The 13,089-nt window shown below is 43.0% G+C and overlaps 1 protein-coding gene across 1 annotated transcript in view; it reads left to right on the forward strand.

The window, feature by feature from the left end:
• ST8SIA2 (ST8 alpha-N-acetyl-neuraminide alpha-2,8-sialyltransferase 2) overlaps positions 1-13,089 on the forward strand; it is a 46,640-nt gene that overhangs the window by 27,749 nt on the left and 5,802 nt on the right. The window contains exons 3-5 of the mRNA XM_058156306.1: positions 1,476-1,604; positions 5,885-6,142; positions 10,606-10,899. Of these exons, the coding sequence (XP_058012289.1) occupies positions 1,476-1,604; positions 5,885-6,142; positions 10,606-10,899 (681 nt within the window). The remainder of the gene's footprint in view (positions 1-1,475; positions 1,605-5,884; positions 6,143-10,605; positions 10,900-13,089) is intronic.

The raw sequence follows: 13,089 nt of genomic DNA on the forward strand, positions 1-13,089 counted from the left end.
CAACGTTTCCAAATTGCCTGAGGGAAAATTGCTTGCACACACGGTGTACATTAATTTGCAAACAAAATAAACCTCTTCAAGAAAACGCTTACCAATTTGTAAGCAAATTATAGCACATTTTGTTTTGTTTTGTTATTTAAAAAAAAAATCAGTGCGATAAAGGAAATAAGGTGGTGCGAAAAGAGAGAAAACCTAAATGGATTGGTTCCAAAAGAGGAAAAATAGAGAGGAATCAAAACTGATAGAATCGCTCCTCCCAAATGGCTCCAACAAGAACCCATCAGGATGGTGTTTGTTTGACTGTCATCAGAAGAGGAAAAGGAATGGGGAAACTCAGCTGGTTTTTAACTAATAGCTTCGCCTAGCTCACTTCACATGGATTGCAGGCTGGCTGGCATAGGCAGGCAATCAGAAGGATATTGGGAATACTATTAATAAATCCCCCCTTCTCTGTCTGTCTGTCTATCTATCTATCTATCTATCTATCTATCTATCTATCTATCTATCTATCTATCTATCTATCTATCTATCCACATTGCCCAACCTATTCATCTATCTACATATCTATCATCTCTATCACCTATTTTTCCCCCCCTCTCATATCTACTCATTATCTGTCTGACTGTCTGTCTGTCATCTATCTATCTATCTATCTATCTATCTATCTATCTCTATCTATCTATCTATCTATCTATCCACATTGCCCAACCTATTCATCTATCTACATATCTATCATCTCTATCACCTATTTTTCCCCCCCTCTCATATCTACTCATTATCTGTCTGACTGTCTGTCTGTCTGTCTGTCTGTCTATCTACCTACCTACCTACCTACCTACCTACCTACCTACCTACCTACCTACCTACCTACCTACCTACCTACCTACCTATCTATCTATCTATCTATCTATCTATCTATCTATCTATCTATCTATCTATCTATCTATCTAAAAAAAAGCCTGTTTTTTGCTGTCTCCAGCCTCCAGGGCCTCTCTAGGAGTCTGGGGAGGGTGAAAATAGTCTTCCCCACCCACTACCCCGGAGGTCCTCTGGAGGCCTGTCCCACCAGAAGTTGGCAAATGGGCCATTTCTGGCATTCAAAGGACCTCTGCGGGGGGGAGTCCATTTTGGTGCCCCCCCCCGACTCCTAGAAAGGCTCTGGAGCCAGGTGAGATAGAAAAATGGGCCTACCGGGCCATTGCGTGGCAGGAGTGGTGGGAGGGCGCATAGAATTATGGATGTGGGCATGCACGATCCCCCCCCTGCCTCCCCTTCTGGCACGTGATGGCAAAAATGTTAGCTGTCACTGATCTATCATCTATCTATCTATCTATCTATCTATCTATCTATCTATCTATCTATCTATCTATCTATCTATCTATCTCATCTATCACCTATCATTTACCATTTACCATCTATCATTTGTCTGTCTGTCTATATCTTTCATTCTTCTTTGTTCTCCTTTTTCTCTCCAGAACTGAAGGGGCAGTCAATGGGTCTTCATCTCCAGCTGTTGCTGAGCAAAGTAACGACAACATTAAGCACCATGACAAGACAGTTCAATCCCAGTGGATACACAATCAGACGCTGTCACTGACCATCAGGTATGGGGAATGGCCCACAGGGACAAATGTCAGCCACGGTTGACAGACAACAGACAAAAGGCCAAGGTAGATACTAGTTATAGGGTAGACAAGGAGCGGAACAACCAGGGGTCAGTTCATGGGGTGAGTCTGGGCCTTCCAAATGATAGATGAGTTTCTAATCCCCATCTTGACAAATGGCTCCATCCATAGGCAGCTTCCTTAACACAAATGATTTCAAAGGCAAGCAGAATAAAATTGTTTGAAAAGCTGATAGGCGAAATCGACAAGGAAGCCAGATTCACTTAACAGCCGTGTGACTAACTTAACAACTGCAGTGATTCATTTAACAACTGTGGCAGGAACGGTCACAAAATGGGGCAAAACACCACTTCATAAATGCTTCACTTAGCAACAGAAACGTTGGGCTCAATTGTGGTTGTCAGGGGAGGATATACGCAGGTAATCCTCCACTGACAACCACAACGGAGCCCAAATAGGGCCTCTGGTGGCTCAACAGACTAATGCAGTCTGTTATTAACACAGCTGCTTGCAATTACTGCAAGTTCAAGTCCCACCAGGCCCAAGGTTGACTCAGCCTTCCATCCTTTATAAGGTAGGTAAAATGAGGACCCAGATTGTTGGGGGCAATAAAAGTTGACTTTGTTTATAATATACAAATGGATGAGACTATTGATTAACACAATGTAAGCCGCCCTGAGTCTTCGGAGAAGGGCGGGATATAAATGCAAATAAAAAATAAATAAAATAAACTCCAGAATTGTTTTTTAAAAAGCGGAGAGAGCTCAGTTTCTAAGGCCAAATCCACTTTCTCCAACCTGGTGCCTGACCGTGGCTGCCATCTTGATTTTTGGGGATGTGCAGATAGCTTAAGGCTCCCATTCCCAGAACACCCCGAGTAAAGATGGCTCAATCTTCCCTCTGCTTTAAAAAAAAAGAAGAAGAAGCACAGTACTTATATTTCAGGACGGCCCTGGAAAAAAAAAATGCCCTTCCTGTCATGGAATATATAAAAAGAAACCATTTGCAAGCACCGATGGATTACTTTCTTCTTCTTTTGTTCCATTGTAGAGTTCTGTTTGCGTAAGTTGGAATCCCTCAAAGAATCGGATAGCTCCAGGCTAGAAAGCCTTATTGACAGAGCTGGGGAAATGATTTTTGCATGAAGTGCAGATGGATTATGCATGCCAAGAAGTATTAGTATTACTGAAATGGCCTCCGAATCGAGCTGAATGCCTGATGAATACACATCTGTGTAGTGGATCAGGAATGGAGGCCTCGCTTTCAACTTCTGGGTTTTCTTGTTGCCTTTTTTTTGGGGGGGGGGTTGGGGGGGTTGTTCCTCTCCCTCCCCCAATTTTCCTTACTAATCTCGGATCTGATCCGGCTCCAATCTGCGATAAGGTTACTTAAATCAATATTAGTAGCATGCTTTTCCTTGTTGTTACAGGAGCAATTGTAATTTCAAAATTCCTGTAACCATTTGCAAGGTAGGACTTCCTAGCCATCCAGGGGTGGGATTCAGAAGTTTTAGCAACTGGTTCTCTGCCCGATTTCTGGGTGTGTGTGGCCATTCCGGTGGCTTTCCTTGAGCCTCCAGAAGAGCAAAAATGGCTTCCCCTGGGCTCCGGAGGCCATCCGGAGGCTAGAAACAGGCCTGTTTTTCTGGTCGGCCCTTTTTTTGCCCTCCTGAGACTCCAGAGGCTTTCCTCGAGCCTCTGGGATGGCGAAAATGGCTTCCCCTGGGCTCTGGATGCCCTCCAGAGGCCAGAAACAGGCCCATTTTCGGACTTCCAGAACTTCCAGTAGGCCTGTTTTTCACCTTCCCAGAGCCTCCATGCGGGCCCTGAACTTACCTGGCATCCAAAACAGACTGCGTGGAGACTCCTAAGAGGGGCGGGGCAGGGTGGGCAGTCTCAGCCAGTCCTTGCAAAGACTGGTTCGGTGAACCAGATTAAAATGAACATCCAGTTTCCAGACTTCCGGTTTGGCACCGTAGGTGATGGCGGTGATCTTTATGATCACCAACCTCTGGATTATGTGGAATCGCTAGGACAGCTTAAATCTGCTGTCCAGCGGTTCGGAAAACCCCCTCTTCGGGAGAAGGAGAAGGTGGTGAGCTGAGGGCAGAGGTTGAATTTCCCTAAAGCCCCTGAGAAAAAAGGGGTTTGAAGGGTTAAGTTCCCTCCAGTAACCCGAAGTGCTCCAGATCCGAGGATTCTTCTGCTTTGGCGGAACCAATCACCACGACCAAACGGCGAGACTTATTTTGGACAATAAAGGATTATACCGGACAGAACGAAAGTGGGAGAACTTTATGCAAGTAGCTAAGCCGATTCCCCGATACTTTGTAACAAGCTTGAAAACAGCAAGAAAATGGAGGCGAATTGTTAACAAGTTAACGAGTGGAAAGCGAAAGTGATACTTTCAGCGTTTGTCTGCAGTTGGTAATTTGCATGTTACTTGCTGCTTTAACTCTTTAACTCTTTGCTGCCTGCTGATAGAATCTAGGGAGATTTTTAAATATTGCTTTAAAAGACTGTGTTTTTTAGAAGTTAAGAAGATTTAAAGTGAATATTAAGTTGGAAATAAATAAATAAATAATTTTATAGAAGATGGCAGCCAAACAATTAAAGTCTACTGTAACAAAGAGCTCTGGAACTTTATCAGCTGGTGCCTCTCCAGCTCATACAGCAGAGACTAGAACATTGAATTTAGAGGCGTTACAAGAGAACTTAAAAGGCTTTATAGAAGAAAAATTTAAAGTAATAACTGATGAGATGTCTGAAATGAAAGAGCAGATATCAGAAATTCAAGTGGGAAATAAAGAAGTTAAAGAAGGATTTGTAATGGCAGTACAAAGTTTGGCAACGAATGTGATTTTATTAGAAGAGGAGGTTGCAGAAATTAAGCAACATAATTTAAAATTAGAAAATAAAATGGATGAATTTCAAAGTAAAATGGAAAACACAGAGGATGAAATAGTTTTGATACAATATAGAAATATGGAATTTGCGTTTGGCAAATTTTCAAAGCTGTTGAAGAAGAATGGAGGTGGGACATAACATCAAAAGCCAAGACTGCATGCAAAGTGAAGGAAAGGAGGAAAGAGAGAGAGAAAGATGTGAAAAGATAGGTAGTTGTTTTGCCTAGGGTCAAAGCAGTGATCAGTTGACCGTGTAACTGTTCTTTTAGATCCAGAGACAATGAACAAGTGGATAAAGGGATTTAAAGCTTTATTATCAACTAAGCAAACATATTTAAAAGCCTAGGATTAAAAACATAAATACCAAGCAAGATGATTCCCAAATCTTCTATAAGCTGTTTAGGAGCTCCTTAATAATGATATATTATACAATATATATATAATAATATTTCAAGGTGGCCAGTTTTTACAGAATCCAATACTAGGTTGTACGTAGAAGTTCCCGACAAACAACAAAACAACGATGTAGTTTTTAATCAAAACCTGGTACTGTGACTTCATGGCCCTGCTGTGGTCAGGAGCTGTTAGACCTGACCTTGATTGGGTGGTCCATGACTCTGGGCTGGATATTGAATGTCTTGGGACTTTCACAACACAATAAGCTTTGAAGCCATGTGAAGATCCTCTCCTCCTCCAATTCAGTAAACAAGACTGAAAATAACCAAGCAGGCTGGCTCTGAAGGAGCTCTAAACTTGTAAGATTTTTTTTTTTAAATATCAAGGAGAAATTCAAATATGTCACTAAATAGCAATTGTCCTCCATATTGCCACTACAGTGGGTGGAGGGAGGGAGGGAGGGGGGAAAGAAGGAAGGTGAGGTAGAGAAGGGAAGGGAAGGGAGGGAGGGAAGGGAAGGAGGGAGAGAGGGAAGGAGAAAAATGGAGGGAAGGAAGGAAGAAAAGAAGGAAGGAAGGAAGGAAGGAAGGAAGGAAGGAAGGAAGGAAGGAAGGAAGGAAGGAAAGGTGTAGGGAGGGAGAGAGGAGGGGAGTAAGGAAGGAGAGAAAGGGATAGAAGGGAGGGGAGGGAAGAAGGGAGAGAGGGAAGGAGAGAAATGGAAGGAAGGACGGAAGAAAGAAGAGGAGTAGGGAAGGAGGGAGGGAAAGAAGGGAAGGGAAGAGAGGGAAGGAGGGAGGGAGGGAGGGAGGAAGGAAGGAAGGAAGGAAGGAAGGAAGGAAGGAAGGAAGGAAGGAAGGAGAGGAGAGGAGTAGGGAGGGAAGGAGAGAGGAAGGGCTAGGCAGTATTCCTGAAGCCTAAGGGCTCTTTTTGTGTTCTTATCTTCCTCTTCTTCTAAAAGAAAACACATCCTGAAGTTTTTGGATGCAGAGAAAGACATCTCGGTGCTCAAGGGAACTCTGAAACCGGGAGACATCATCCACTATGTGTTTGACAGAGACAGCACCATGAATGTTTCCCAAAACCTCTATGCCCTCTTGCCGAGGACATCCCCATTGAAGGGCAAGCACTATCGGACCTGTGCCATTGTGGGGAATTCGGGCATCCTGCTGAACAGCGGCTGTGGCAAGGAAATTGACACTCACAGCTTTGTGATAAGGTAACCTCTCCTGGAAAGGGCAAGGAGACTTCTCGGCTTCAGGCAAGACCTTAGGTAGCAAAAAAGCAGGCTATCTTTTAGGAAAACTTCTTTCTCTAACTCCTTCTCTCCTTCCTTCCCTCTTTCTCTCCTTCTCTCCTTCTCTCTCTCTTTTTTTTAAAATTTACATTTATATCCCGCCCTTCTCCGAAGACTCAGGGCGGCTTACATTGTGTAAGGCAATAGTTTCATCCTATTTGTATATTTATATACAAAGTCAGCTTATTGCCCCCCCTAATAATCTGGGTCCTCATTTTACCTACCTTATAAAGGATGGAAGGCTGAGTCAACCTTGGGCCTGGTGGGACTCGAGCCTGCAGTAATTGCAGGCAGCTGTGTTTAATAACAGGCTATCTTACAGCCTGAGCCACACCGCGGCCCATTATTAATGTACCACCTAGCTAGGCTACTTAGAGTAATGACCAAAGCTAGGCTACTTAGAGTAATGACCAAAATCGTGGAAACCTTTTGGGAAAAGTGTATTTTTGAGGTTTGATGGCTAATAAAGCCACTTTGGGGGGGGAGTTTCAAGATAATCCTATTCCACTGATGGAATGGCTTGGGAATAGCCCAGACCTTCTTAATCCAATGGAAAATCTATGGAGCCGACTAAAGAAACTGGTTAGTCAGAAGCGACCCAGCAATAAAACCCAGTTAATAGAAGCAATCCTTCAATCTTGGTTTCACATGATAACAGCTGCAGAACTAAAAGACTCGGTTCACTCCATGGGAAGACGTTGTAAGGCTGTAATTCAGGGTAAAAGTTACCCAACTAAGTATTGACTGACATGGGGATAATTTTTGTATATCTCATTTTTTCTATGTGTTTCACATTTCTTCTTTATACTGTAACCGCTATTCTAATAGCAAATCCTTCATAAAAGTTATTGCATTACATTCTTGAGTAAAATATCTTTCAATCGATATATAAATTTATTACTCCAAAAAAAAAAGTGGTTGTCATTAGCTAGTTTTAGAAAAGACACTTTTCCCAAAAGGTTTCCACAATTTTGGCCACTACTATTAATTCCAGGGGTTAAATATTGGCTCCTTCCTTATTCCTTTTAAACTGGGAGCTTAAAGAAGCTGTTGGCCGATGGAAAAAGGCTTGGACAACAGAAGCCGTGGCATCTGGGGCAGCAGGTATCAAGAGTGGCATAAGCAGCATTGCACCCCCAAGCTTTGGCACAACCCTACAACGTTGTGTTTCTCATTTGGAGGCAGGTAGCAAGAGACCTGCAGAGAGACCATTGAATGGAAGGCAGGTGTCAGCTGCCGACCTTCGCTTTCGTTGAAGCTTGCTAGCAACTGCCATAACTAGGGGGAGAGGGGGGCATTTGGGAAGGGGAGACAGCTGGAGGTGTGAAAGGAATCATCTTCTTCTTTTTTGAAAAAAAGTTTTTTTATTTTATTTATTGTAAACATTAAATTATAAATATATTTTTATGTTTTCTGAGGTTTTCACGGGTGTTTGTACGTAGGTCTTTGGTTATTCGGGTTTTCTCCTTCGACCAAGGACCAGAAGCCAGACCGCAGCTGCAACATTAGCCATTTCAAACCCCTCCAATCCATACATGCAGCAGACTGACACCCACTATGAAGATGTTGCACGACCACGAACACGAAGCCAAACAAAAACAATGTAGCTCACCAGCTCAGATCCCCCTGCAACTCAGACTAATCTGAGCACAACCAAGCCCCCACCCAAACAGGACACACCCCCAGCCAATCAGAGCACAAAAAAACCCCATCCAATCAGAGCACAGCCAAGCTCCCACCCAATCAGTCCAAACCCCCAGTAGCAGTTAAAAAGGAAGAAACAGCTGCAATCACACATTGCTCCCAGAAGCACGAAGCTGAAGCCTGAAGATGACGAATGAGACTTCGTCGAAATGTCGCCAAGACAAATGTACATTCTCTTATTCATAGTTAATCACGCCTATGCAGTACATATATTTTCTAAAAGAAAGGGGAAAAAAAGATCTTTTAATTATATTCGGGGTTGGTCTTCTACCCTTTCTTCTCCCTTATTTTACAACAATCTTTCTCCTTCTCTCTTTCTCTTCCCTGCCTTCTTCTATTCTTTCCTACTTTCTTCTTTCTTCTATGCCTTCCTCTTCTCTAGTTCCCCTTCCTTCCCTATCTCTCCTCCCTTCTTCCCATCCCTTTCTAACCTTCTCTCCTACTCTTTTTCCTTTCTTCCTCTCCTTTTCCCTTCCTTCTTTTCCTCTCTTTCCTTCTCCTGTCTTACCCTCTACTCCTCTCTCCATTTTTTCTCCATTGCTGTCCAATATTTCCCCTAATCATCATCTTCCTTTAAAGACCCCATAATCCCTTGCGGGGAAGAGTCTGGGCAACTGAATGGAGCTTGCAGAATGTTCAATGGCCAGATGCCCTTCCTGTCGCCAATGCGGAGTTTTGTTCAGCATATATATTCTCCATGTGCCCAGAGAGAGAAATATCTGCCTCTAAACCTAGAATCGAACTCACAGCCTCCCGATTGTGAGGTGAGAGCTCCACACCTCTAGGCCACCGCACCATTTGGAGGTGTGAAAAGAATGCCGTGGGAAATTGGGGAGTATGGACACTGACCAGAAGCAGAGGTGGCAAACTGAGCCATCTTCCTGCCTTCAAGGACACTGGTCCTGGGAAAGGAATTTACCGCAGTGCCAAAGGCACCCGGTTCCCAAAACATTGGAACAGGATCTGATTGGACTATTCTCCCAGTGGGGAGGGTTTGGGACATTGGAGATTGCTTTCAATATATGATTTTCCAGTGGTTTTTCTGCAGAGTTTGTCTTGCTCACTCTGTACTCAGCATCTCTAATAAAGTCAGAAGGGTTGTGGACTACTGCTCTACATGATGTCTAGAATGGAATATGTAGTCTGTTCCTCAGCCTGTATTTAACTTTTATAATATGCTGACTCTGTAAACTGCTTAGAGAGGGCTATAAAGTACGTTGAAGCAGTATGTAAGTCTAAGTGCTATTGCTATTTTATTGTTTTATCCAAGTATAAAATATAAAGGAAACTAAAAATAGGAAATTAGGAGAACGAAAAAGAGAGGGGGGAATAAAATGTGGTTTAAAAGGGAAAAATTATGTTCTATTCTATTCTATTCTATTCTATTCTATTCTATTCTATTCTATTCTATTCTATTCTATTCTAAAAGCAAAAAGCAAAAAGCACTGACTTCCGACTTTTTTTAGTACAGCAGATAACATTACAGCCTCTTTTTTTTAACTTTTACATGTTAGTATATATTAGCCAGAGGTGGGTTTCAGAAAGTTCTAACCAGTTCTGGAGAACCGGTAGCAGAAATTTTGAGTAGTTCGGAGAACTGGTAGTAAAAATTCTAACTGGCCCCACCCCCATCTATTCTCTGCCTCCCAAGTCCCAGCTGATCGGGAGGAAATGGGGATTTTGCCGTATCCTTCCCCTGCCATGCCCACCAAGCCACACCTACCAAGCCACGCCACGCCCAGCAAGTCACACCCACAGAAACGGTAGTAAAAAAATTTGAAACCCACCACTGATATTAGCCATTTCTATAATAACAAATCTATCTAATCGGCAAACTAAAGTCAAAGTTTTTTTTCTTTTTAATCACAAGCACAAAATCCAGATGTCACTTCCAAATTTTTTTTAAAAACCCATAATTAAATATATTTAATATTTAACCATTTCTGCTTTTTCTTCCTTACTGGGGAAGTAATATACTGTATATTTCTGTTTGCCCTTAATAATTTTTATAAACAATTGCCATTTATATTAACTGTATTCTTTCAGACTCTTTAACTTAAAGGGAGACCTGAGCCTATATTCTAAATAATAGAACAGAACAGAACAGAACAGAATAGAAGTTTTTAAAGGCCAAGTGTGATTGCATATGCTCTCAGTGTACATAAAAGAAAAGATATGTTCATCAAGAATTCTAAAGTACAACACTTAATGATAGTCATAGGGTACAAATAAGCAATCAGGAAACAATATCAATATAAATCATAAGGATACAAGCAACAAAGTTACAGTCATATAGTCATAAGTGGAAGAAGATGGGAACGATGAGAAGATTAATAGTAATGCAGACTTAGTAAATAGTTTGATAGTGTTGAGGGAATTATTTGGTTAGTGGAGAGATGGCGTTGTTCTGGTGTGCAGTGCTCTATAGTGTCGTTTTGAGGGTAGGAGTTGAAACAATTATGTCCAGGATGCGAGGGGTCTGTAAATATTTTCACGGCCCTCTTCTTGATTCGTGCAGTATACAGGTCCTCAATGGAAGGCAGGTTGGTAGCAATTATTTTTTCCGCAGTTGTAATTATCCTCCGAAGTCTGTGTCTGTCTTGTTGGGTTGCAGAACCAAACCGGACAGCTATAGAGGTGCAGATGACAGACTCAATAATAATAATAATCTCCATTTCCAGATGCAACTTAGCCCCGGTGCAGGAATATACCCACGATGTTGGAATGAAGACTGATCTGGTCACCATGAACCCTTCCGTCATCCAGCGTGCCTTTGAGGACCTGGTGAATGACACATGGCGTGAGAAGCTGCTTCAACGCCTTCATAGCCTCAATGGCAGCATCCTTTGGATCCCGGCATTTATGGCCAAAGGGGGCAAGGAACGGGTGGAGTGGGTCAACGAACTCATCCTCAAGCATCGCATAAACGTCCGCACCGCCTACCCATCTCTGCGACTGCTGCATGCTGTACGAGGGTGAGCAATTCTCGGGCTACAGAGGGTGAAGCTAAACAGGAGGGGAAGTTAGTTTGGCATGGAGGATGAATCCAACATTTCAAATTTGGGACAGTTCCATCATCTCAGTTGAGACAAAGTAGAAGAGATGTAGGAAGCGATGGAGTGCCTCTAAGGACTTCTGCCTTTCTATTCGTGCACTGAACCATTAAGGGATGGTAAAGAGAGAATTGAGTCCTGGAGCAGGGGAAAGTGTGAGAAAAGTAGCTCAGAATAATATCACTGTCACACCTGCCATGACTTGGTTCCTTGGGAAAAAAAGACCCTCGATTCCATTTGGTGAGAAAGGTATAATTTTGCTAAGAGGTTTACAGTATAGCAAAGCCAGAACGAAAGGTTTGTGCACGAAGATTCCCCAGTTAATTTCCCCTTTTCTGTTCCTCCCCTCCACCCCCACCCCTGTTATCTCCCTATTGTCGAGTTACATTCAAAAGATTTTGGTAACAATCTTTGCAGTGGGGGTGGTTGATATATATTTATATATAATTTTAGGGTACTACTCCAGAAAAAGTGGTGTTATTAGCTAGTTTTAGAAAATACACTTTTCCCAAAAGGTTTCCACAATTTTTGGCCAGTACTGTAGTTAGGAACTCTTGCACAGTTCTATAAGGTCACTTGTGCCTTCTTCTCCATTTGGCCACCACATCACTCAGTGTGCCATAGGGCCCTGCTCCCTCCACGAGAATTTCACTGAATTTCCATTCTTCTTCGAAATGAATTTGGAAAGCAAATTTCCTTTCACCAAACTAAGTGCCGGTTCCGTAGGCAGAAAGATGCAGGAGATATTCTCGTAAGGAGAACTCTTGATTTAAACCCTGCTCTTTTGGGTTAAAAACTGACCTTCACGAGTCCCCTGGCATCCAAGGGACTAACCCTCTCCAAAATAAACCCTTTTGTGCAAATAGTATTTTTCCAACTAAGGAAGACGCTTGGCACAGCTCACAGAAACCCCGTACCAAAGAACAGATGTCTGCTTGTTTTTTTTTTTTTCCCCAGCTGCCTCGGTCAATTTCAAGTGGTACATTTAGTAGCAATGCCAAATGATATAGTCGACGGGTTGGCAGTAAGGAAATAATGATGCCCTTTCTGCCAGCCTTCTCATTAAAACCTGGAATCTCGCACAACGGTGATGGCACACACAGTCGATCCACATTGCTTACATGCTTGCAAAATTAATTAGCCTCTGTTGTGGGCCCAGGTGTTTAGCCAAGAGGGGAGGGAAGTGCTTGGTGGCAGCAAATCCTTCTTGAAGCTGGAATGGATGAGAAAATCCGTTGCCTTTTGCTCCCTCTGTGATTGGCCTGAGCAACTGGGATCTTGAAGCACACCATCTGAATGCTGTGACCCAGGCCCAAGTAGGTAGTAAGAAACTCAGTCCATGAAAAAACAAACAAATTTTATTCGAACAGCTGAGAATTACTTCGTTCTCAGCATACTTCAACTAAATTACAGCAAATTCCTCCCAACACAAATTCCTCAGTCTTATCATCAACCTTGGTCCAATTAGGCAAACTCCCAAAGGCCTTTCTTGGCAAATGTTCAGAAGACACCGATACAAAAATAAATGCAAGCAGGCAAAACTATCAACGTTGTTTTCCAGCAAAGAGCCCAAAGGCTGTTGCTGGTCTTTTAAGCCTTATAGGAGGGGCCAATCATCTCTTGGCTCTACTCCCGAGTCATCCTCTTTGCTTTAGCTGCTCTTGCCTTCTGGCAGCTCTTCTCATGTGTGCATTAGGAACAGGCTCTTCCTGTTCCTCTGCCTCACTACTATCGGTCTCTGGAGGCTCTAGAGTCCGCACCTCACTTCCCGATGGTCCTAGCCTCACCTCAGCTTCATCGCTGTCCGACTCCGTTGCCAGCTCCGCAGGCTGCTGGCGGACCACAACACTAAAGGAGAACAGAGGCCGTGTCTCTAAGGCTACCTCTGTTAGATCCATTGGCGACCACTAAGTTTCAGGTTTCTTGCAAGTTCATCTTTTGTCCGTGGAGATTCTCAGTCATCCAGGTCAGTGTTATCCCAAAGGTGTTTTTTCAAGAGGCACCTGGACTTCTCTTTGTTTTTCCTTGAAGACGTTTGGCTTCTCATCGAAGGAGCTTCCTCAGTTTTGAACGGAACTGAACTGAAGAAGTTTCTTGGATGTAGTGAAACGT

This window comes from Ahaetulla prasina, chromosome 13 (genome assembly GCF_028640845.1).
Source record: "Ahaetulla prasina isolate Xishuangbanna chromosome 13, ASM2864084v1, whole genome shotgun sequence".
NCBI lineage: Eukaryota > Metazoa > Chordata > Lepidosauria > Squamata > Colubridae > Ahaetulla > Ahaetulla prasina.